The sequence below is a fragment of the Esox lucius genome, chromosome 16 (genome assembly GCF_011004845.1).
Source record: "Esox lucius isolate fEsoLuc1 chromosome 16, fEsoLuc1.pri, whole genome shotgun sequence".
In the NCBI taxonomy this organism is placed as follows: Eukaryota; Metazoa; Chordata; class Actinopteri; order Esociformes; family Esocidae; genus Esox; species Esox lucius.
In genome coordinates, this window is record NC_047584.1 from 22,901,735 (window position 1) to 22,927,394 (window position 25,660).

Here is a 25,660-nt window from a genome sequence, read left to right on the forward strand (position 1 = left end):
GGTGCTATGAGAGTACGCTACCTTAGTGCGCTACCTTAGTACGCTACCTTAGTACGCTACCTTAGTGCGCTACCTTAGTGCGCTACCTTAGTACGCTACCTTAATGCGCTACCTTAGTGCGCTACCTTAGTACGCTACCTTAGTGCGCTACCTTAGTACGCTACCTTAGTGCGCTACCTTAGTGCGCTACCTTAGTGCGCTACCTTAGTGCGCTACCTTAATGCGCTACCTTAGTACGCTACCTTAGTACGCTACCTTAGTGCGCTACCTTAGTGCGCTACCTTAGTGCGCTACTTTAGTACGCTACCTTAGTACGCTACCTTAGTGCGCTACCTTAGTGCGCTACCTTAGTGCGCTACCTTAATGCGCTACCTTAGTACGCTACCTTAGTGCGCTACCTTAGTACGCTACCTCTAGTGCGCTACCTTAGGTGCGCTACTTTAGTACGCTACCTTAGTGCGCTACCTTAGTGCGCTACCTTAGTGCGCTACCTTAGTACGCTACTTTAGTGTGCTACCTTAGTACGCTACCTTAGTACGCTACCTTAGTACACTACATTTGTGTTCTACCTTAGTACGCTACCTTAGTACACTACCTTAGAGCGCTACCTTAGTGCGCTACCTTAGTACGCTATCTAAGTGTGCTATCTTCGTACACTACCTTACTGTGCTATCTTAGTGTGCCTTAATGTGCTATCTCAGTGTAATTTTGTTTTGAGCGAGAAGCCTGGAGTCAAAATATGAGTCAATTGTACTCAGTAGGGCCATTCAGGCTTAGTATGGATTGGAACAGGAGAGCCTTGCAAGGGAAAAGCCTGGGTTAAAGTATGTGGAAGAAGTAGCAGTGCATCCTAAAGTTTTTCCTCTTGTTTTCTTTTTTTGCTCGATTAGTTCTCTGTCATCTTTAAAAACAAACTAACTGGAGGATAACGTGCACAGGGAGGGAACTCTGGATATTCTCCTCTAATACCAATGAAACAAGAAAGAGCCTGAGTCTCAGAGACATGTTCCACTGCTGCACTCCATGACCTCCTCTCCTCTTTGTTTTCAACTCTGGGCTATTAAGGAATGGTTTTGCAAGTCATGGTCTGTATGTGTCCCAAATGGCACCTGGTCCCTTCATAACACAGCCGCTATGGGAGAGATGTGCACTATAGGGAATAGGCTGTCATTTGGGATGTGAGCATGGCAACTTTGTTTTTTCAGTGTCTGTGTAATACCACGCTCCCATTACTTGCCCAGTCTGCTCTGGGTATTCCACTTTAATTTGGTTTTAAGTCTACTAGCTCCTCTACTCCTAATTCTCAGCTCCTAGTTGAGTACATAGAAACGTGGCCCCGGCACGGTTAACATAATAATATAGAATCAGGACTGGGCCCAAGCAGGGATGTGGAAAAACAACAGTAGCTGTGCTGCTAAAATAACTTAATCCCTCTGCTCTGTCACAGATTTCCCCTTTAATCTGAGTGAAATTGGATTTTAATGTGTGTGTGTGCGTGCGTGCGTGTGTGTGTGTTCCTAGCCTGGATAAGCTTCACACGGCGCTGTCCGAGCTGTGTTTCTCCATCAACTACGTACCCAACATGGTGATATGGGAACACACGTTCACTCCCAGGGAATACCTCACCTCGCACTTGGAGATACGCTTCACCAAGTGAGTACAGTCATGAGCCCAGTTAGCGATAAAACCCTGACTAATTCACACAGCCCTTTGACTGTGCTTCTCCCCGCATTGCAACATTAACCTGCATCTCCTTCCACAAACACAAAAGGGGGGCGGGAGGGTTGTCACACATCCAGGATCTGGCCTGACCGCTCCAATGAAATAAACATTTTGCTGGAGAGTAACAGGTTTTTTCCATTGAGGGAGTTAGGGTTGTGACGTTGGTGCGTTGGCGTGTGTGTGTTGCGTGTCTTGTGTGTGTGTCTGTACGTGTGTGTGTGTGTGTGTGTGTTGTTTGACGTGGGTGCATTGGCTGGCCCTTCACTGGCTGTGCTGCTCAGAAAGGAGAGGGCCAATTACCATGTGCGCACACACACACATACACACACACACACACACACACACTGGCCCATTACCATGCACACACATTAAGGCCACTTACCACTCCGCCCTGCTCCCCTCCTCAAGGTCAGCGCAGGATAAATGTTTTACTGCCCTTCGGTTCCACGCTCACTGGGAAAGTGGCTAGTTATTTACTAAATGTTCCTAATGCACAATCAGTGTGTAAAAAGCTTTTTATCACTTGTTCCGCCATATTTTCTACCTCACCGTGTTTGATCTGATTGGCCTGCTCCACATTTCACAGCTGCACGGCCAAGTTAGGTAGAATTAGAAAAAGGTTAAGGATTAGGAAAAAAACAAGAATCCATTGTTGAATGTTGTTAAGCGCTTGTCCAATCTATGACAGGGATAATTCGCTGATGTAAAACGTTTATTGTTTAATTAATACAATTATTGATCCCTTTATGCATATTCCCTTACTTCTGGATCTGTTTCGTTTTGACAAAGACTTGGACATAATGCTCTAGAGTGACTGATTGGCTGACCAATCCTGAGTGGTCCCTCCCTTTAGGTCTATTGTGGGGATGACCATGTATAACCAGGCGACCCAGGAGATTGCCAAGCCATCTGAGCTGCTGACCAGCGTCAGGGCATACATGACCGTGCTGCAGAGCATTGAGAACTACGTCCAGATAGACATCACCCGGGTGTTCAACAATGTGCTGCTGCAGCAGACCCAGCATCTGGACAGTCACGGAGAACCAACAATCACCAGCCTTTACACCAACTGGTGAGCCTTAACCCTAACCAAGCCTTTAACCCAACACCCTCTCTAACTCCAACCTACCATGATCCAGAATGTTCAAAATATACGTATAGTTTTTAACTATTCTAATAAGTGCTACTGTAAGACTTAAGACAGGTAAAATCCATCAGATATTCAGGCAATTTGGTGGCCTCACTGAACACAGAATTTTGCATTCCCATTACCTTAAACCTGTTGAAAACCTGATGTTGAGTCCAAGAGCAAGGATTGGGGACCCTGAAGGACCTGGAGAGATTCTGAATGGATCAATAGTTTAACATGCTGTGCTATGTGCTCTCATACATCATTGTAGGGTTCTGTTATCTTGGCAAGGGGAGTGTGCACTATATACTAATGCAGCCAATAATGTGACATGTTTTTGCAAACAATACTTCCTGATCTTTTATTCCTTTGAACAATTTTATCTAACCCCCCCCCCCCCGAACATTTTTATATTTTCTTTTCCACTTTATCTTATTTTTTCCCCCTTTGAACAGTTATATCTAATTTTAAAAGTCATATATGGATAAACACAAATTGTTCATCATTTGTGATCTTTAGAGGTCACTGTATATAATCTTAGTATATCAGTCATTTATTTTCTGTATATAATCTGATATTGTGAAATTGTAATTTATGTGCATCTATTTTCATACACAAATAAACAAATGTAAAGGGAAGGAACATGGTTGCAATCACCAAAACTATCAGTGTCAGATGTGTCGTCTTGACTGCATCATTAATTACTGTTGTCACCTTTTGCTGCATAATTCAACCAGTGTATCAACAGATTGATGGCCCATGTATACTTAACATTGTTTACCAAATCAGACATAATATCCCTATTATAGGGTGCTTATATTTTAGTGCATCTACTTGGTAATCATTTTTATTGTGATTCCCGCTTGAGCCAGCCTCCGCAATGAATGTGAACTCTGTAAATGTCTGAGAAAACGCATTTGAATGTCTATTGCACTCTGCTGGCTGTTAATTTGCAGTGCTTGGGTTGGTTTGAATTCCAGGTTTGATCGTGCCTTACATTCAATCGTACAGCTATAAATGACAAGCCATATATTCTCTCTGAACTACAGGTATCTGGAGACTTTACTGCGCCAAGTGAGCAATGGACACATAGCTTACTTCCCAGCCATGAAGGCTTTTGTCAACTTGCCTACAGAGAATGAGCTCACCTTCAACGCAGAAGAATACTCTGATATTTCAGGTAATGTTCCCCAGTTTTGCTGTCTATTTACACCCTTTTTGAGTGTGATTTACTCCCCTGCATATTTTATATGTGCTTGTATAATCCTAGCAGTGTTGGATGAAACAAGGAATCACTGGAACATTTTCACTGTATTTTTTAGGGAGGGGTTGGGTCAAACCAGAACAAAGCATTTTCTTTGGACACTCGCAGACTTATTCCTATATTCTTTTCATTTTGTCAGAAATGCGTTCCCTGTCAGAGCTGCTGGGGCCATACGGCATGAAGTTTCTCAGTGAAAGCCTCATGTGGCACATCTCATCCCAGGTGGCTGAGCTCAAGGTAAGAGTTCTCAGGTGTCCCAGAGGTCAGTGGGTAACTGTTGACCGACAGGTTGTTGAGGGTGAACCCAGGACAGGCTGCGTCATGTTCATTAGGGCACACTGTATATGAAATATTAGGCAAAATGAGACTGAAAATGAGTCTGTTATTGGACAGTGGAACCCTGTTTAGGACTTTTTCGTTCCATTTCTAGACTAATAAATGATCTCTCCCAGTTTCTTTCCTTCATCAGAAATTAGACTCTGCGACTTTGTAGTGAACACATTTTTATCTGGGTGCTATTGCAGCCTCTTATGGGGTCTGGTGATAGGTCGTGGAATAGGGTGTCATTAAAGATTAAGCATTGGCAGTGGAAAAACAATAGAGGTGTTTTCCTGAAGCAGAGTTTTCCCCTGGAAACAGAACCAGACCCACAGCAGAGCAGTTGTTTCTTTATTTCTCCTTAATGAGGAGGTTCCCAGAGCAGAGGCAGTGTGGCCAACTGCTAACATCAAACTGCTAACCTCGTATGGCTAAACTTGTTCTGTTAACCTCGTTCTGTTAACCTGATACTGCCAACCTCATCCTGTGAATATCTTACTGCTAACTGACTGATGTGGCTCGAGTTCCCTACTCTCACAAAAAGAAAATACGGAATTCTCACAACAATTAATGGACTTCTGTAATGTCACCAAAATCAATAAACCCACAAACTAAGTTCTAATGGGCTTTGCTTTCCATGATAAATGATTTGCTTAGCGTTGCACTTCATAATCTCTAACTAGATGTAATTGCAATGAGTATGTACTATGGTTGCACCGAAAGATAATTATTGATACTGTGCTTTCATAAATATTCAGACCCCTACATTTTTCCTAATTTTGTTGATTGGGGGACACATTTTTTTTTTTTTATTGTGACCAGGAACCCAATGGCCACTCTAAAATAGCTTTACAGTTTCTGTGCAGAGATGTGAATACCACCTAATCCATTTATTATATGTATCCCAGAGCTAGCATACCTGAATTAACCTATTCAGGGTAATAATACATTTTTTTGTGGCTGGGACTTCCCAGGAGAGGTTTCAGAACCACTGACTTCAAGCAGTAGCATGAGGAAAAAATGTATCGGGTCTGACGAGACCAACATGTACAAAGCATTTAGGCATTAATGCCAAGACAATGTCTGGCGAAAACAACGTTGAAGAAGACCTGATTCAAAGCACACAGGACATCAGACTCGAACGAAGATTCATCATTCAACCCAATAATGACTCTATGCACACAGCCATGACAAAACAAGAGTGGCTTCGGGAGAAATCTGCGAATGTCCTTGTGTGGCCTAGCCAAAGCCCAGATTTGAACTCCATTGAAAATCTGTGGGGAGATCTGGTGATCTCGACGCGAGGATACAATGGAAGAATCTGTCCAAATCAATTGATCATATTTATTTTTATAAAGCCCTTTTTACATCTTACATACTTAAGTGCTTTTGCAGATACACAGCCTAAAACCCCAAAGAATACGCAACAACAGGAAATGTATGCACAGTGGCTAGGAAAAACTGGTATGGTGAGAAATCTGCAACACAAACAGGAAGACTATCAGACAAGGTAGTCCTGAGGCAGGAAATAGGTCTTCCCACTTTGCCGACACCAACCGAACACAAACCACTCTGAGATAGGGGCGAGTATGGCCCACTCCCATGGCATGAGCATTAGGGACAGCATTAGGTAACACGAGTAAGCGAGTGACTCCACCCGCAAATAGCACAGGAAAAAGGATATCCCAGTGGAGAGGGGAGCCTCCCATGCCAAATTCCTTGTCTTCTCCTTCACACCCCTCGGCCAAACGCCACTTAACAATAGACCATACTGAAGAGATGAGTCTTCAGTAGTCTAAAGGTTGAGACTGTGCCTCTCACATTAATCAGCAGATCGTTCCACAATAATGGAGCTCAATGGGAGAAAGACCTGCCTCCAGCTGTTTATTTAGAAATTTGAGGTACAGTAAAGGAGGACTTTGTCTTGTGACCGTAGCGTACAAATTATACTGGGGTAATGTGATCACATTTTTGGGTTCTAGTTAAGATTCTAGCAGCCGTATTGAGCAATAAGTAATTTTTCTTTATTGAACAAAATCATATATAATTTGCTTTCATACACAGGCCGTGGTGTGGTGATGCCGGGCCAGGGTGTGAGCTGTCCTTAGAAAAATTGTCAAAGTTGTGTATACACTTGTAAAGCCGATCCTGCCGTAGCTTAGCCCAGCAGCTGACGAGGCCAAGCTCGAGCCCCTCCACCCACCACGGAGCTGGGTGCCACCGTCCCTTCCGCACCTCGGTAGTTACGCCACTGCCAACATGTATCTTTGGCTTGTCAGAGAACAGACCATCCACACATACAAACGGATTTCTTTCTGATGAATAGAATCTAAACCAGGCAAGAAAGTGTCCACATATGCCACTATGGTTTTCTGATCCTTCCAAAAGAATGAAGTGATCAATGGTTTTGAAGGCAAATAATGGTCAAGAAGCATTAGGACATATACTGAATATATGCAAGCGCTTTTACAAAATACTGAATAAAGGGTCTGAATACTTAATGTATATGAGATACTTCCGTTTTTTATTGTCAATAAGTGATTACAAATGTCTAAAATATCTGTTTTCATTTTTTCATGATGGTGTATTGTGTATAGATTGATGTATATATTTTTAAATGTTGATCAATTATAAAAAAAATGGAAAGATGGAGGAAGTTAATTGGTCTGAATACTTTCCAAAGGCACGGTGTACACTGTTATGCAAAACACATGTTATGCACTTGCAAAATTGTTTTGGAAGAGTTCTCTTTGGAATGTAATTTACATAAAGAATTATCGTCAGTGCTTTATTATTTTATTGCAGCAGTCTGACAACATTATTCATGTGATTTTCAAGTGGTTCTCCTCCCAAGAGCACATTAGTTAAGGTATCTCTGGCACATAGTTATGATTCTCTTACATGCAAACTTTTCCTCCACATCTGACAGCAATTAGTTGAAAGAAAATAAGTTTAGTAGCTGATTCCCAGTCCGATGCTGTGGTTCTATTCACTCTCTGTACAAACAAAGCCATATTCATCAAGTGACTTAACACAAACATGTTCCTGTTGTGCAAATGATGGGGAAAGTCTTTGGAATTAGGATCCATGTTTGGTTCCCCAAATAACCAGCCCCATTTCTCTTTTTCTTCTCCCCAGAAACTGGTGGTGGACAACGTTGAGGTTCTGACTCAGATGAGGACTAGCTTCGACAAGCCTGAGCAGATGGCGGCTCTGTTCAAGAAGCTCTCATGTGGGTACACTCTTTATTTCTATTGGCCTTGTCCAATTCTTTCTGGGCCAGAAAGACTCTGGGTTCAGTGCGGCCAAGAGCCAAATGAGCAACAGATACATTCTCCCAAAGCAGTGGTTCCCAAACCAAAATAGTGTTTGGAACCTGATGCTAGACAAAGTCTGTGTGCCTATGTATGTATAGTATGTAACATATTAAAGTATATCATACCTGTATTTTTACAGTTTGATTTCAAACTCTTGACCTCTTTGAAAACCGTTGTACTTTTGTGCTTGTAGTTTTTTCCACTTAAAACTTGTATAATGCACAGAGCCTTGATCCTGTTGTAGCACTCCTGGTTGCAGGCTGGACACCAGGGTTCAGTACCTGTCTCTTAACTTCACCACTGTTTCCTGTTTCACTCGTCTCCCTTTGATTCAATATGTCAATTAAAGCGTGTCCAAAAAAATTATAAATAACAGTGGTTCAACACGTGTGAATATCTAATTTACATGCATCTAAAATGACCTGTCTGTTTTCTGTGTGGCTCATCTGCTCTTTGTCTGGGTGTTACAGCAGTCGACAGCGTTCTGAAGCGGATGACCATCATCGGAGTCATTCTCTCATTCCGATCTTTGGCTCAGGAGGCCCTCCGAGATGTTAGTAGCCTCTTTAACTTACCGTCAGCTGTTCTCTTTAGTGGTCTCAAGCTGGTTTGTCACAATTCACCCAGTACATTAAACCTGCACTAAGTTTATTTAATTCCATTGTTCAGGCTTTGGATCGATTTTTGTCTTCTTAATGTCAACAGGTGTTGTCGTGCCACATCCCGTTCCTGGTGAGCTCGGTAGAGGACTTCAAGGATCACATTCCCAGAGAGACAGACATGAAGGTGAGACAGAGGATGCTTAATGAGGTTGTGGGATTGGGTTCAGATTCCATGTGGGTGGCAAAATAATAATAAATCCCACAAGGGTCCCATAAACTTTACTGAAAATTGTTTGGGATAAAAGGAGAAAATTCCCTTTTCTCCCACTTAATTTGAGATAATTCCACACACTTATAAGATGTGTACACTTCAACATAGTCCAGGGTTAAGAGCATCCTCCAGAGCAGGGTTAGCACCAACTTTTCAGGGCAATCCCCAGAAACACAGTGACAATATAACCCTTGTGAAATGGGATTATGAACAAAAGCACAGAACATTTATTGTCCACTCACAAAAGCTTAAAAAGCTTTCACTTAATTTACATAAGCTTTTGATGTGTGCCATTACCAACAGTTACATCAGCATATTTTTCTTGCTTCAGTATACCGGCTTTATCTGAGGGTGGTAGCTGAAGTAATGCAGCTGGCTTTTGAAGTATATCTATGAAATAGGTCGAAAGACAAAAGGTCGAACTGGTCGCACTCTTTGGGTCATGTTAAAATCTTCACATAGACTTTTTTCTCTTTCTTGGCATTGTTGTAGCAAAGCAAATGCTGACAGGGTGAACATTTTGATCAACCAATATCAGAAAGTCATTAATGGAATCATGAGAGCGTAACATTGATTATGTGTCAGTGATGTACTTGTGACATTATTTGCGTACCAGAGTGAACATAACATTTGTAGCTGGTCAGAGAATGTAAAATGGTCTTGTTTTGAATTTGTCCATACGCCCAGCACTTTGGAATACAAGTATGAATCCTTAGCCTAGGTTTAAATCTTAGCCCAGGGTTAACAAACTCGTGTGAACACAGGCTAAGATAGCCCAGGGCCAGTCTTAGTCAATGCAGTATGAGAAGCCATAAAGAAGTTTACAGGCCAAGAGAAAGTTTAGTCCATGATTCTTTTGTCTTTAAATGTCCAGCACCAACTTCTGCTATCTTGAGTTACTACTAGCAAACAATCTATGAAAGTAATCAGGTTGTGAGCAAGATCTCAAAAGCTCTTGATATCAACTTCATATTGATACTTATAGGTGAGCGTTCATTAAACATAAACATGCCCTGAGTACATCCAAGGATGTTTGGCTGTTTAAAGAAAACCAAACCATGCATCACTGTAGATCTTGGCCCAATGAATTTAACGGTGAGGAAGCACGTAACATCAAGTTATAGTGACATTAAGTGGCGTGATATGGTAGTGTATGAATGGTTGTTGTGTTTGAAGCAGACTGATTATTGGTTGCCCTTCATCTCTACTATTTATCAGGTGGCCATGAATGTGTATGAGCTGTCATCTGCAGCAGGCCTGCCATGTGAGATAGACCCTGCCTTAGTGGTGGCACTCTCCTCTCAGAAATCAGGTGAGAAATGACTCGGGCCATTTACCACAGCATCACTGTCTATCCATGTCTACAAGCCTGTTTTTGAAAATGGTCTGGAGCAAAGATTGTGATGAATGATTACCCGAACGTGTCAAATACAGTTTACCGCACATGGATTTAATAATTCAGTCATTTACTTCAACTGAAAAACAGATCAGAATATCATGACTGAAATATGCTGCATAGTCTGTGTAAAGAGCTTAATTTGCTGTTGAAACCTCCCTGTTTGAAATATAATCTTTTAATGACGGCAGGGACAAAGAGAGAGTTGGACAATAATTATGCCGACGTTCCGCTCTGAAGTCATATTTTAAAACCAGTGTGTTCATAAATTAAAAAGAAATGCATGACCTGTCAGTTTTGTAATCACAGGAGATCAGACCAAAGGTTTGTTTATGGAGAGCAACAGCACTGTTGAGGGATGTGTTACTTAACAGGACATGTTGATCCTTATATACCCTGATTTTAGCTTGTCAAGTCATCTACCCTGCAGCCATATCCTGTTGTAGTCCAGTCTACTTTCTGTGTCCCTGGCAACACCCTATTTGCAGTGTAATGTAATACTTTTATCCAGAGCCTTATGGACCCTGGTGCTCATCGCCAATGGCAACCTGCTTACAGATATTGCTCTCCTAGTGTCCCAAATATCACCCTTTCCCCTATAAATAAAGTAAAATATTTTGTTATTATTATCAATATTATATAAAGAACGAGAGTGCCATTTACAGATTAAGCCACTGGCTCTCCTTTACTTCCCAGCCTCTTTCGATTTTTAGAATGCAAATTAACATTGCCTTACCTCTGTGAGAGCCATCAGAGCCGTGTGGTCTTTTGGCCAGTGAAGACATTTCTGTTGTATGCCCCTGCTCTTATACAAACCACAGTTTACTATCAAAGTACAAAAGAAATTGGCCCTACAGGGAAACGGGTTCCATTTGGGAGGCACTCCTATGCTCTGTTGGGTCCACATAGTTGAGTCCTCTCCCAGTGTTGTCATGTTCATTTAACTCACAGTTAATTATGTAGCCTTACCCATGTTTGACTTGGCTAGAGGGTTGATGTGTTCTGATAACATCCCACACACCAAATGGATAGACTGATTCCCCTGAATTTTTTCGTTATAACATATCTTTTCAATGTCCCGATGCCTAATAAAGGACAGCTGTTAACCTGTAATGGTGAACGTTTCTTAATGGATGTGTATTTTCATTTGTAACAGAGAACATCAGTCCTGAGGAAGAGTACAAGATAGCATGTCTACTGATGGTCTTTGTAGCGGTCTCAATGCCCACCTTGGCAAGCAATGTCATGTCACAGTACAGCCCTGCTATTGAAGGTACTTTTTGTAACATACGTTTTTCATTTTAGTCAGTACATTTTAAATGACATTTGTTATATGGGTCCTTCATAATGATCCATAGTAGCAGTACTGTGAAATAAGTATTAATAGCAATTTATCCTCATGCGTTTTTACATATATATGGATTGATGTGGTTTATTCCTCATAGTATGATTTAACAGTGCTGTAGATATAGTAGATTGTTTTAACCAAAGTTTTAAAGATATGGTTAAGACACTTCTTATTCTTTCACAGGTCACTGCAACAATATCCACTGTCTGGCCAAAGCTGTTAACCAGATTGCTGCAGCTTTATTCACCATACACAAGGGCAGCATTGAGGACCGTCTCAAAGAGTTCCTTGCAGTAGGTTTTATAGTAGCAGTTCATTACATTTCATATTCACCCTGTTTCATTCTTTATAAGCCTCTATCTTCTCTGTTATATTGTATCTCTCCAGTGGGGTTTCTACTAAAGTTAGAGAGGCTATGTGTTCCAGACTATGTGAGGATATGGGTTCTATTCCCTATGCAGTGCTCTTATTCTGGGCCTTGTTTAATAGGGTTCTATGTGGAATCTATGCAGGGGTTCCCTGATGTAACACAGTTTGGGAAGAGGCATAATATTTACTGATTAATACAACCTCAGTGTATTTCCAATGGGCTTATTCCTTATGACATTGGTTTACAGTGTCGTCTTTTACTTTTCATTGCGTTCCAATAATGTATTACTACAAAAGTGTTGAAATCTTCAGTGCTGTTTCCAATCTGAAACCATGTGAGAGCCTAAGATTGTCCTCTTTGAAACCCTGAAGTGTTTAGTTTAAATCCAAAAGTAAATTTGCCCCATGTGTCAAAGCTGAACCTACAAGGCAAGGTTAGAGTGGTAAACTGGTAGTTTGTATATTCATACCGACTGTTATCGATTTTAAATGTCTAGTAATATTGTACTTTAAACATCTGGTAACATACTGAAGACTTAAGTTCTGCAGTTACAGATGAAGCTTAGAACTAGACAAAAAGTCCAGATTCTCCCATTAAGTTTGCCTTTGAAATGTAGGGTTAGGCTTAATCTCTTTCTGGGAAACTGGCACTCAATGTGAACGTTTTCTATGAAGTTGTCTTTTGTCCATGCAGCTTAGTAACATGTAGGAACTCAGAAGAATAGACATCATGCCCATATACGTTTGTTTGTGTTGCTCCTAAATGTGTTTCTTTCCATTCTTATACGTGTAATTGGTTCTTTCTCTCCCATGCAGCTTGCCTCCTCTAGTTTGTTGAAGATTGGCCAGGAGACTGACAAAATCACAACAAGGAACAGAGAGTCCGTTTACTTGCTTTTGGACATGGTGAGTCATGTTAGGGATTGGTTGAAGCTCAACATTTAATTCAAATCTCCCTACCATCAGGTCCAAGCTACGGCACAAACATAGATTAAAATGTTTTATTGGAGGTACACAACACACCTCCTGCTTTGTGAGCCTTCCGGACTATGTCAAGAACCACTATACTGTATTTTTGACAGTATCAGAATCTCAATTTTTTGATGTTTGATAAAAATTTGGCTGCATCGTCTATAGGCCAACCATTGAATCAAATATTGCTTCATTTATTACATTTGAGGTGTTGTTTTACAATATATTGCTCACACATTCGAATTTGTCAGTATAAGCCATCAATGATGTTACTGATTTTGGCCAGATATAGGCATATATCTCAGTCATATGCACCAAGATGTTCCACTTTTTTCCACACTGCTTTACCAGCCAGGAAGATACAAGTCAAAGCGTGTGAGGGCATGCTTTTCTGGCGCCCGATCCATCGGAACGAGAAACAAAAGTTAAATGAGAATAGGGAAATCACTTCTGATTGTCCTTTGCACTATCATTAGACATCTAGGGAAACAGCCGGCTTGCTGAATCTTCCCTTAGATGTTTTGCGAAGACTACAAAGCAGTTACGCAAACACTATATAGCAACAACTTTACCACTGCATATAAATGGTATCCATGATTTCATCTGACTTTGCAAGTAGAACAAGTGCATCTTTACCAAAATCCGGTACTATCCCTTTAAAATATAGGGGGCTAATGCATGCTTTTTTAACTGGCTAGATTATTTCAATGCTCTCTCCTGTCTGCTCTCCCCTAACCTGAAAAACCTTAGCCAGTAACCATTCATTCAGAATACAGCAACAGGTGGGCTATTGAAGACTTGCAGGAGAGCACACAACACCTCATTTTAAAATCCCTGCATTAGTTGCCGGTTAGTTTTAGATTTCATTAAAAACAAAAAGATCACCCAAATAATTGTCTGACATGCTTTTGAAATAGGCTATTAGTGTTGGATGATATGAACAAAATATGGCAATTGCAATTTATCCCTGTATTTAATTGAAAATAGTACAAAGACAACATGTTGACACTGAGAAATGTTTTTGGAAAAAGATATGTCCATTTTGAATTTGATGCCAGCAACAAAGGGTTACTACCACTGTGTTGCATCACCTCTTCTTTTAACAATACTCTGTAAGCATTTGGGAACTGAGGAGACCAATTGCTGTAGTTTTGAAAGTGTAATGCATTCCCATTCTTGCTTGATATAGGATTTCAGCTCCTCAACAATAGGGGTCTCCTTTGTCATATTTTTTATTTCTTAATGCGTAAATGTTTCCATTGGTGACAGGTGCACTGGACTCTTTTACTAAGGAGCCATTTTGTTGTAATACGTGCAGAATGTGGTTTGGCATTGTCTTGCTGAAATAAGCAAGGTCTTCCCTGAAAAAGACGTTGCCTGGATGGCAGCATATGTTGTACAAAAACCTGTATATATTGTTCAACATTAAAGGTGGCTTTACAGATGTGCAAGTCACCCATGCCATACCCATGTGCACTAATGCACCCCCATACCATCGCGGATGCTGGTTTTTCAACTGTGCACTGAAAACAAGCCGGAGGATCCCTCTTCTCATTAGCCCGTCCATGGTTCCCAAAAATAATTTCTACTTTGCATTTGTCAGACCACAAGACAATTTTCTATTTTGCATCAGTCCATTTTAAATGAGCTTGAGGCCTAGAGAACATGGCAGCGGTTCTGGATCTTGTTTATATATGGTTTCTTCTTTGCATGGTAGAGTTTTAACTTGCATTTATGGATGTAGCAACATACTGTGTTCATAGACAATGGTTTTCATCTCATGCAGTGATGTCCACTAGAGAATCATGTCTGTTTTTAATGCAGTGCTGCCTGAGGGCCCGAAGATCACGGCCAACCAATATTGGTTTTTGGCCTTGTCCCTTGCATACAAATATTTATTTTAATGATATTATGTTCCGTAGATGATGAGATCCCCAATCTCTTTGCAATTTTATGTTGAGAAACGTTATTTTAAAATGTTGCTCAATTTGCCCGTGCTCTCTTTCACAGAGTGATGAACCCCTCCCCATCCTCACTTCTGACAGACCCATCCTCTATGTAATGATCTTTTAATAACCAATCATGTTACTGACCTGTTGTCAATTGACCTAATTAGTTGCGTGATATTCCACCAGGTTTAATTTTTTTTGCATTACACAACTTTTCCAGTCTTTTGTTGCCTCTGACCTAACGTTTTTGAAATGTGTTGCTGGCATCAAATTCAAAGTGGGCATATGTTTTTCAAGAAACAATAACATTTCTCAGTTTCACCATTTGACTTGTTGACTTTATACTATTTCTATTGAATATAGGATTTAAATGATTTGCACATCATAGCATTCTGTTTTTATTTACATTTTACTCAGCCACCCAACTTTTTTGGAAACGTGGTTGTACACATTTGGATGAAAATAAGGACCTTAAAAACATACTTTTTTGCTGTGCTTTTACATAGGGTGGTTTTAGACATCTATTTCACTAGATTCATCATTTTAAAAGGTGTGTATCACCTTTTCTTTTTTATTGCTTTTAATATGCTATATTGCAGATATTGATTAAGATGTATTTTTATTTCTTTTTGGCTCTTTTGCAAAGCACTTTCAGATGCATCTTATCTGGGACATTTGCATTACAAATACATTTTTATTAACTAAATGAATTGATAGGGAACAGCCTAAATCACAACACGCATAGTTACTTATATTAAAATGTTAGTCATTTAGTGAACTATCTTATACAGAGCTACATTTTTACGTTTTTAAACTTGTAGTACGTCATAATCATTATTAATCTTATTTTGTTCTGCAGGAGAGGAAATGGGATGAACTAGCCAATTATATTTAAACTATATTTAACCATAATGTCAAGTTTATCTAAGTGATAAATTTGTTTTATTACATCAAACTGAATTAATTTCAGTTTTAATTGAGGACTTCCATAGTACGAGTAGATCAGGATTTTATTGTACATTACTTGAACTTTGAACCTAGCATATGGCTAAGCTCAACATCAGCTAACACCTTGTCACATCATCTTGCTGTCTTCTAATGTGTTATATACTGGTTGATTCCAAGGTCTACAGTCTCACTAGTGTTGGCCAATTCAAAGCACAAAGAAAAGAAAGAGAATAAAAGATGAACAGAGCACTATTTTCTTTCAGAGTGTATTGAAAATGTGATTGCAGTCATGCATACACATGTATGGTCTTTTGATCAGAGGGGCTTACTCATTGGTCTGTGGGATTTTCTTTCCTTTGAAGAATAATCTACAGGAGGGAGGTTGTTAAAACCCTGTAATGGAAAGAAGGAAGAGTCACCCAGTCTTTATCCTGGAGCGGAACTGACATAGAATGGAACACACACGTGCACACACAGGCAACAACAGATACACACACACACCCTTCTGAATGATCCATGGGCTTATTTTCTCACGATAACATAGAGAACAAGGCCAGGTCGCAAAAGTGTGATTAAACTTAGGCTATGTCCCAAATGGCACAATATTCCCTGACTAGTGCGCTACCTTTGACCACTGCAGTTTGAGGGCCCTGGTCAAAAGTGATGCTCCATTCAGAAAACAGGGTGCTATTTGGGTCACCATGGGTGTAACTTTGTTCTCACTGTGTTCTATTTTTTTTTTTTTATCTGTTCATGGTTTTTCTCTATCAGATTGTGCAAGAGTCTCCATTCCTGACCATGGACCTCCTGGAGTCCTGCTTCCCCTACGTGCTGCTCCGTAATGCATACCACGCTGTCTACAAGCAGAGCGTGTCTTCCTCCACCTGAGAGCCCTGACAGAAGAAGGGGAGCCAGAGAGCGTCCTCACCTGTAGCCCAGCCACAGCATGCAGAGCCAAGAACACACACAGTCAGGTATCAAACCACTCAGAGGAGGAGTGCTGATTCTGAAATGAAATGGACAGGGAGTGACCTGGTCCTATTGATCAGCCCTCCTACTCAGAGATGCTTGATGCATACAAGCCAGCCATGGGGCCCTATACTGACAATATAAATATATGGCTGTGGACAACATGAGTCTTCTGACCACTGTGGGTGTGCCGTGTTTCAACTTACAGTCTTAAAGAAAACAAAAAAAAATATACACAATATTATTGGTTTAGTGGGATCAGGGTTTTTCTTTTCATACAGTTTTAAAATTACTCATTTGTTTACCTGCATTTATCTGATATAAGCTTTGTTGAAAATGATCAATGACACTACACTACACTACTACTTAATTTCATTTTTTGAATACTGTGTTACAATCTTTTACTTTCTAAATATGGAATGGGTTAAAAATGAAACACTAAATTTGCTATTATGGGTTACGGGGAATTCATTATAGTAAGTATCGCCATGTGCAAAACAAATAGCAGATTTTTTTGAGAAGTGATGAAACATTTATTCTATTCACCACTGTCTGTCGGATATTACAGTATGCGTATCTTTGTGAATTTATGTTATTACATTTTTGTGTTCCTTTGAGATATTTGCCAAACTGTTGAGAAACCATAGCGTCTTATTATTTGGAACTAAGCTGAAATGTTGGTATTTAACCTGAATATTATGAAAAGTAATGACAGATGGTTGATATTTGTACAAAGCATAGAATAATTTTTTAACTAAATGCCTCATTGGCATAACCACTCCATAGTACCTGTCTGTATGGTATATAATAAACATTCTTTCATATTTATTGAATGTTTATAAATTGTTCTCCTTTTACCACTTTTATATGTTTTCAATGTTTCAATGAACTGTGTATCCTCCATAACGTGATAAATAAATCTTAGGCTATATCCACTTATTGGTCTCTGGTATCATTTGTTTGACATGATTGAATTTCAACTTTTGGACATGAACTGCACACATTTTACACATACCCACATGCATTCCTGCTGCTATTAGCTTTTATCATTTTATCTAAAGTGTTTCCATTTGAGAAATGTGTTTAAAGAAGTGTCCACAAATGTTCAAGCTATTATGCTTGGCAGCCAGCTGACTCCCGTCTGACCCGACTGTCTTGTATTTTTGGGTTTGCTTCTCAGTATATTTGAAACAGACTTTGCCAGGAACTTGGTAGGAATAGTTTAAAAAAAAATCTGTATGAAGGCCAATGTGGGTTTTGGTAATCTTATTTTTTGGGGGAAAATCTTAGTAGGTGGCAATAACTGACAGGTTGAAGATTACAACCCCAGAGTCAACAGGATGAAATATGTCACTGTCCTGTTAGTTGCTCTGGATAAGAACATCTACTTTAAGTGTAAATGTTCCTCTGCCCTTAGTAACATGAGAGTAACAGTTTGCATGCTTTGATTGGAGGAACAAATGTGACCATTCTGATAGTGGCTGACAGAGGTCATCAAAAGGCTATTTGATCTTACAAATCTAAATCTGCTGTCTATTCCTACATTACAGTATGTGTGAGAGCCAAAAGGCTCCTTAACAAGATTTTATAACAGAGTAATTTGCTCCACTTTACTTGCCCTACTTGAATATGGATCTAGTTAATTCTGAACTACTACACTGAAATAGAGAACAGTAAAATGATGAACGCCTTGTCTTAATCATTAAATATTTTGCCCTATATGACTTCAATGTCACCTCTGTGTCTAGATGTACCATCCTAATATTATGAATGGGTACATTAACTTTACATCTATTTATTTGTTGTCTATCACCAGCTGTGCCATTACATATGTGATTGTGATTCTGATGTATTGTCCACAATTCCTTTAAAATCCTCCATGCTTTCTGTTGTAAATTAAGTATACACTCTTAGCATAAAGGTTGCCATTTAACACACTGTTAATCTAGTCAACAGTGATTGAGTCAATTCACACTCATTAAAGACCATTGTGTTGTGTTCACACTCTTAATTAGGCTTGAAGCTGTTTGCTTACTTAACACAGCCCTCATAATGTCTTAATACGGTGGGTAAACACAAGTTTAATGACCATTTACTGTAAAGTAGGAATCTTTAGTTGCTACATCCTGGTTTGGACATAAATTATATCCTATTAACTAATCGGGAATATAAATTTATAAATGCCTCATCATGACCTTGTATATACAGTGCATGCAGATAGTTATGCAGAAATATTAATATTGTTTTACTCCACTTTTCTTAAACGATGAACACAAATGCTATATAGCCTCAAACCATTCTTAAAACAATGACTTGTTTGGATCAGCGTCCACAGGTCATACATTTCTCTGAGCCCATGCCTGTTTTTAAAAAAAAAAAAAAATACAGAGATTGGAGAGGGATTTTGTTATTGTTTCTAGTATGTAATCCCAAATAAAAAGGTATATTCCTAGCTGCTCAAACAAATAAGATAGCACCATTATCCACACTATTTTAAACATTTCCACGTATTTCAGATTGAAGTTCTTCAGCCTTGTTTGGCGTTGTCCTTTAAAGCAGGAGTAGGAGGAGGGTCAGGCGGAGACATAATGATGATGATGAGAACATTTGTAGAGGGTAAAAAGCTGGTTCCGCAGAATGAGGTCACTCCGATTCCAGCGAGCAATCACTGAGGAAACTGGTCTGGGAAAGGGATAGAGAGCGGAGCCACCAAACCACTCAACTCCACTCCACCCGAATTATGATCACTCTCGCGGCAATGGAATAGCCTAAACAACAAACGAACAGTGGGAAAACTAAAGGAATCTTCTATTCGACGCCTGTGAGAATTTCTATTCGAATAGGCTACTTTGCTATTTTGCTTTAACGATGAAAGATGACTTTCGTTCCTCGTTCCAAGCCTTCAACGTGACGCAAAGTTTGGACTAGTCCAGGTAGACATCCATTACGACAGCGAATTTAAGGCGATATATTTTAGTATTGCATTAGCCTACCTAAGCGTTAATGTTTATCCATGCATATGCCTACTTCATAAACAGGCGTTGCATTTCGATTTCTTGATAAATTATTATCCAAACCCACCTGTCTGAATATAACACAGAATGATAATGTTTTCCCACGAGTTCTTCGTCTCCTTTCTCGCGGTGACCAGTCTGTTTGGGATACCCAGAGCGTCGGCGGCGGCATGCGAACCCGTTCGGATCCCGCTTTGCAAGAGCATGCCCTGGAACATGACGAAAATGCCCAACCACCTACACCACAGCACACAAGCGAACGCAGTCCTAGCCATTGAGCAGTTTGAAGGACTCCTCGGGACTCAGTGCAGTCCAGATTTACTGTTCTTCCTGTGTGCCATGTACGCTCCAATATGCACTATTGACTTCCAACACGACCCCATCAAGCCCTGCAAGTCGGTGTGTGAGCGAGCAAAGTGCGGCTGTGAACCGGTTATGAAACGGTACAATCACACCTGGCCAGAAAGCTTGGCCTGCGAGGATCTGCCCGTCTACGACCGAGGAGTCTGTATTTCACCTGAGGCCATTGTCAAAGCGGAAGGACCAGGTATAGGGTGATGATAATACTATAGTGTTTTAAAATCCATATTGTAAATAAATATACCCTAAGGCCACAGAATAACCAGAGAGAATGATTGATGATGATGAGTCTCTTTGTAAAAGATTCTCAACATCAGCCCAACTAGAAACGATATCCCTCTCTGTTATGTAGACCCCTACCACCAAGACCCCTCAAAATGCTCACCTGGTAAGATGCATGTGACCCTTGAATGTTTTCAACATATAGTGACACAAAACATTTTACTACAGGCTGTAGTAGTCTTAACAGTATTTTATTAGTTGTTCAATTTACTATTCTCATAGATGTAATTGTCTTTTTCAGAATCAACTCCTGACTTTCCAAGTGATTCTCACAATGTCCACTGTAAAGGAGCCAACAATGGTGAAAAAAAAACATTTCTAGATTGCTTCATCCAATGGATGATTAGTTACGCAATTAGCTGATGTTTCAAGTCTGGACATGGCATACTGAAAATGTAGCCTAATGTGCATATACATTTACATTGTAGCCTACAATACATTTGCATAATTTTGTCCAGAAGAATCTGAATAGTCTTATTCCAGAATATTGCACCACATATTTCATTACACTTATGTATTTCTTGAATGCAATTTTTCTGTTCAAAGAATTTCAAGCCTTTAGGAATAATTATATTGGAGATGTTATAGTGTGTCGCAACATCCCTTTATTGTTTCAGATCGATGCAAGTGCAAGGCCGTCAAACTTACTCTCAAGACCTACCAAAGGAATAATTACAACTACGGTGAGTTAGTACTCATTTATCATCTTCTATATGATTTTTTTGGGGGGCAATTGTTGTGATTGATATAAGATTTTAGAATGAGGGATTGTACTGTAGCTCACTTATGATTCATGATATTTTCATTATCCAAAAACACTGCAGAATGTTTTTGCAGACAAATTAGACCTGGCTCCGACTACAAAGCATTCTCAATGGAATCTCAAACCTAACTGCTTTTTAGTCATTAACTACAGTAAAGTTAATGTCAAGGAAAGTGTAAAGCACCATATAAACTGACGAAATGAGCATGAATCGTCGTCTTTTCTTTCCAGTGATTCGTGCCAGGGTGAAGGAGATCAGGAGCAGGAACCATGACCTGAGTGCCATTGTGGAAGTGAAAGACGTCCTGAAGTCTTCGTTAGTTAACGTCCCACGTGATATAGTCACTCTGTATTATAACTCTGGCTGTCTATGTCCTCCTCTCACTGCCAACGAAGAGTACATTATCATGGGTTATGAGAATGAGGAGAGATCTCGGTAAGACCTACCACTTTTTATTAGCAATGATAATTCATGGGATCAGTGTACACATCATGGTAGCAGTCAAACTCAATTCCAAATGTAATAATTGAAGAGCAGTAGTGGGAAAACCGGAATCTGAATTTTTAGTTTACTTCCTGTATTGGCAGAATTTAAATTCCATTCACCACAACCCTGTATTTTGAAGACAATAGGATGTAATGCAGGTTACTTCCAGTTGTTTTGTCATTTCCACCACATTGTAACTCATATTCTATCTAACGGTCTGTCATCCACACAGGCTCTTGCTCATTGAAGGCTCCGTTGCCCAGACGTGGAAGGACCGTATGGGTAAGAAGGTGAAGCGTTGGGATCAGGTACTGAGGGAAAAGAGTCGTGGAAACTCGGGGAAAAGGAACCGCCACTGATCAACCAAGACGTGTCCCTGTGAAATGTAATGTCATATGGAACAGTTCGAGGAGACAGAAAGATATAAAAAAGGTGGCTGCAGAAAGAAAACTGAGAAATTGCACTATTGCACGTTTATTTTTTTTTAACCATTGTCACGTTTTGAATAACGAGTTGTAGCTGAATGTAGATTTTGTAGTTGTTGCTTTGTTTTTAATGCGTTTCGTTTATAACTATTATTAATATTTTTTTATTTTAGAAGTTGTCATCTTTTTGGCATGAACACAATGTTCATTTAAATGCGCAGAACATTTGTATACAGTTGAAGGGGACTCTGCTGGAAGAGCAACAATCCCAAATGGCATCCTGTTATCTATTTGGGATACTTCAGTGTCTAAGAACAGTGTAATGTCAGAAGCACTCTAAATAGAAAGGATTTATATTTGTCTAGCAGCTAGATGCATTTCCATTACGTGGATGTCTCTATGTTACCAAAGTGCTGTAATATGATGGGTTGCTCTGTTAAGCTTTATATCTTTCGAAGGAAACACAAACGAGTTGTAATCTGGCTACAGCTGCAATTAATTTCCCCCTAAAAGAGGATTCAACACATTTCAGAGGAGTAAAGTGAACAAGGGATTTGGGAGGAGATGAGAGAGGGAAGGGGGAAATATTTGGGCAGTATCTAAAGAATGATCTTAAGAGGACAGAGTATATAATTTCACTGATGACAACACAACACAGAACAACATTGAGCTATTGACATATTTACTGCATTCCAGGGAATATCTTTCCCGGTTTACTTCTCTCTTAGTTCTTTCTCAAACAAAAACTTTCAATTACTTTGTTTATTTTTGTCGTCCTTAAGAGCTCAGATGTAGCATGTTGATTTACAAAGTGTCTTTCATACAGCCATTTTTGGTGCTTTGGGTTTTCTAAACCAAACTGCAGATCTGTACTTCTCATACATATGAGTCTGGTTTGTTTTTTACAGAACATTTCCAACTGACATGCATCAATCTTTGAAATGCCAACCACCACTCAATTGTGATTGTAAATCTGATTTCAGTGCTTTATTAAACATTGTCTGGCGGGTGTCACGACCAACTCATTCTTAAGCATTGATCATTGATCATGAAATTAGCTTTACATTCTATCTTGCACATTAGATGAGTTACACCCTTTGTATCATCCAAACCATACATTTCTCAGCAGAAAACACCTATGGTGTACAGCCTAGCCAATTTTAAACCAGTCAACCTGTTCACAATGCCATGATTGGCTAACTAGAATGCACATTTGAAAATATTGATAGAATCTGGTTAAGGAGTGGCTACCATGAATGGAAGTGTATGTGGGAATTGCTACCGTGCAATGTGACTTCTAACTGGTAAAAAGATTGGTTTCACAGATCGATTTATTCAGAGCTGATCTGATTTGTCAAAAGACCAATTAGTGGGGGAAAAAAGTCAGAATTGTGTTCCCTCTCTAAACACAGCCGGAGAGGGGAAATAATCTGGACTGCGGCCAAATCAGTATACCGCTTGTCTGCTTTCTCCTGGCCTCTGAAAGCATTCCTGCTGATAGTCAGAAAGCATCTGTTTATCATCCAACAGAAGACAGTCTTGTAACCAAACCAACCGTCAGGGAGAGAGTACATGGGTCTGACATGAAATTGTGGCTGCGATTTATTCTAACCTGCCATAGCAATGTTAACAGCGCCTTTATTTATAATATTCATCCCATGCCCACACCCGTCTGAATCTAAAGAGGGAAAACATGCATTGTGTTAGACACAACTGGTCATAGTTGTGTCAAACACAATGCCCACGAACAGTTTAGAAATTCATTTGACCATGTGAAAGGGACACGGCCTACTGTGTAAATGCCGCAAAAGGCATCAAAGATTGTGATAGAAATGTAAAGGTCACTGCGATTCGACGTGTATATGCCGTGTTTATCGTGAATGAGTCTACACTAACGCAGGAGCCCTTTCATTACAACGCTGAACCTCAGCGATACAGATTGAATAGAGCTCTAACGGTCCACCACTCAACCACTCAAATGAAGAACAGACTTCATAGTAAAACACAGTCAGGTTTTACCACAGAACACAGAGTATGGGCCAAACTTAATCTTTAGCTCAGTTTTTACTGATTTGGTTATCGTACCAGGAAAAACTCTGGACCTTATAAGGTTTTTTTTTTTTAAAAGGTAACATGGTAAGAATAAACTCCTGAAGAAACTCCTGACCATGAGAATGATGAAAACCATGTCAAACTGCAGCAACCTTGTATTTGTTAATATTGATTATATTTTAAAGATTGACTATAAGGAGGACCCCTGCAGTCAAAGAGATCAACTAAAACTCACATGGCTGAACTGGCACTATACAGGTTTCCAATTATGTAGTCCTGCTCTACAGAACATTTACTTAAGTAGACATTTACTTAAGTAATTACAGGCTACAGTATGGCCTCTTTTGTTTAATTAAGTGCACTTGCCTAAGGCAAAGCACAACTCTAGATTTCTGTCTCATTAATATTAATAATGATTCATATTAATATTCCAAACACACTTTAGAGCCTTAACAATAAAAATTATTAACACAAAGGTTGCTTGAGAAGGTGGGTTTGAATTCAAATAACATTAAAATGAACTCCATCTATTTTGGTGGGAGAAAGGGTACCATAGACTTACATTTTAGACATACAGTACGTTCTCCTAGTTAATCAGCTCACTGATTAACTCCAAAACAACATTGATGTGTTTAGACTGGCCCAGCTTAAGTACATTTCATTAAGGTTTTTTTATGTTTACTTTTGTAATAATTACTGTTTACAATTTGAATAATTTATCAAGGTTTTTAACAGGAGACACAGGGATAGAGAAGATTCTGACCAAAATGGTCATGCTTCGTGGCCAATCAAGCAATTATACCATCTTTATTGCAATCCTAAATTGAAATAATATGAATTGTTTATTAACTATAGACAATTTGATTTCATTTAATTTGGATAGTGTTAATTAAGCCTAAATCCGTAACCCTTGAACCTTAATAGTTACAGACACATAAACTTGGTTTCACATGTTTAGGTTATCCCAACTTAAATATGTATGGGTTATGACTACATTAATTAGACACGATTGCATAATAGGTGTTCATTAAACCACTGACAATATTCCTAGAGCTGTTTAAACTAGAAACCAAACCAACTCTATTTCACATTTAGCTGTCCCAACTTAAAATGTGTACACATTCATTGTCTATGACTTTATAAATTACCGTCATGGACACAATTAGCATGAATTAACCTGAGAATATCTTGTGGACCGTTCAGGCTAAAGAGACCCAACCAACTTTGTTCCTCATGGTTGGGTTAAAGTCCAAGACCATTCCAATGTCAACATCAGCTGGCAAGCACACCACATTTACTTCTGTCTTTGCTAGTTCCAATAAATCATTTTGGATGGAAAGTCTTGGTAGACTAGTCAGCCCAAGATTGAATTTAAACTAAATTTGATCCCATCCCATTCACATTTTCTCACATAAAAGGGAATAAATAGGCGTTACTGCTTGATTTAACCTGGCTAGAGAGTCAGGGCGCCTTATAGGCTGGACCGTATGCAGCTTCTGTCAGAATTAGTGGCTCTACCCTTACAAAGATGGAAATGAACGATCCTCAGCATAATTCATCTCATTTCCAGTTGCTACAGGATTATATTCTTGCTGTAAAAAAAGAAACTGGCTCAAATGGAGTCTTTACACCTTTAATATGGTGCAGAATATCTGTGACAATAGTACTGGATCCATATCAATTATGTAGCTCCTGCTTTTGGC

General features: G+C 39.5%; 2 protein-coding genes across 5 annotated transcripts in view; both read left to right on the forward strand.

Annotated features, from left to right (window-relative positions):
• nckap1 (NCK-associated protein 1) overlaps nucleotides 1-17,513 on the forward strand; it is a 46,796-nt gene extending 29,283 nt beyond the window's left edge. For 3 of the 4 annotated variants that reach the window (XM_010880091.4, XM_010880092.4, XM_010880094.4), the window contains 12 exons: nucleotides 1,522-1,653; nucleotides 2,576-2,794; nucleotides 3,901-4,031; nucleotides 4,255-4,352; nucleotides 7,572-7,665; nucleotides 8,221-8,303; nucleotides 8,456-8,536; nucleotides 9,842-9,935; nucleotides 11,176-11,292; nucleotides 11,551-11,660; nucleotides 12,553-12,642; nucleotides 16,377-17,513. In XM_010880091.4, the coding sequence (XP_010878393.1) occupies nucleotides 1,522-1,653; nucleotides 2,576-2,794; nucleotides 3,901-4,031; nucleotides 4,255-4,352; nucleotides 7,572-7,665; nucleotides 8,221-8,303; nucleotides 8,456-8,536; nucleotides 9,842-9,935; nucleotides 11,176-11,292; nucleotides 11,551-11,660; nucleotides 12,553-12,642; nucleotides 16,377-16,493 (1,366 nt within the window). In that variant the 3' untranslated portion in view covers nucleotides 16,494-17,513. The remainder of the gene's footprint in view (nucleotides 1-1,521; nucleotides 1,654-2,575; nucleotides 2,795-3,900; nucleotides 4,032-4,254; nucleotides 4,353-7,571; nucleotides 7,666-8,220; nucleotides 8,304-8,455; nucleotides 8,537-9,841; nucleotides 9,936-11,175; nucleotides 11,293-11,550; nucleotides 11,661-12,552; nucleotides 12,643-16,376) is intronic. The other variant, XM_010880093.3, reaches the window with a different exon arrangement.
• Nucleotides 17,514-19,148: 1,635 nt separating this feature from the next.
• frzb (frizzled related protein) lies at nucleotides 19,149-22,931 on the forward strand. Its single transcript, XM_010880090.4, has 6 exons — nucleotides 19,149-20,135; nucleotides 20,301-20,336; nucleotides 20,472-20,531; nucleotides 20,848-20,913; nucleotides 21,225-21,429; nucleotides 21,713-22,931. Exons 1-6 carry the CDS (start codon nucleotides 19,676-19,678, stop codon nucleotides 21,837-21,839), a joined length of 954 nt encoding a protein of 317 aa, XP_010878392.2. The 5' UTR covers nucleotides 19,149-19,675; the 3' UTR covers nucleotides 21,840-22,931.
• Nucleotides 22,932-25,660: the final 2,729 nt, after the last annotated feature.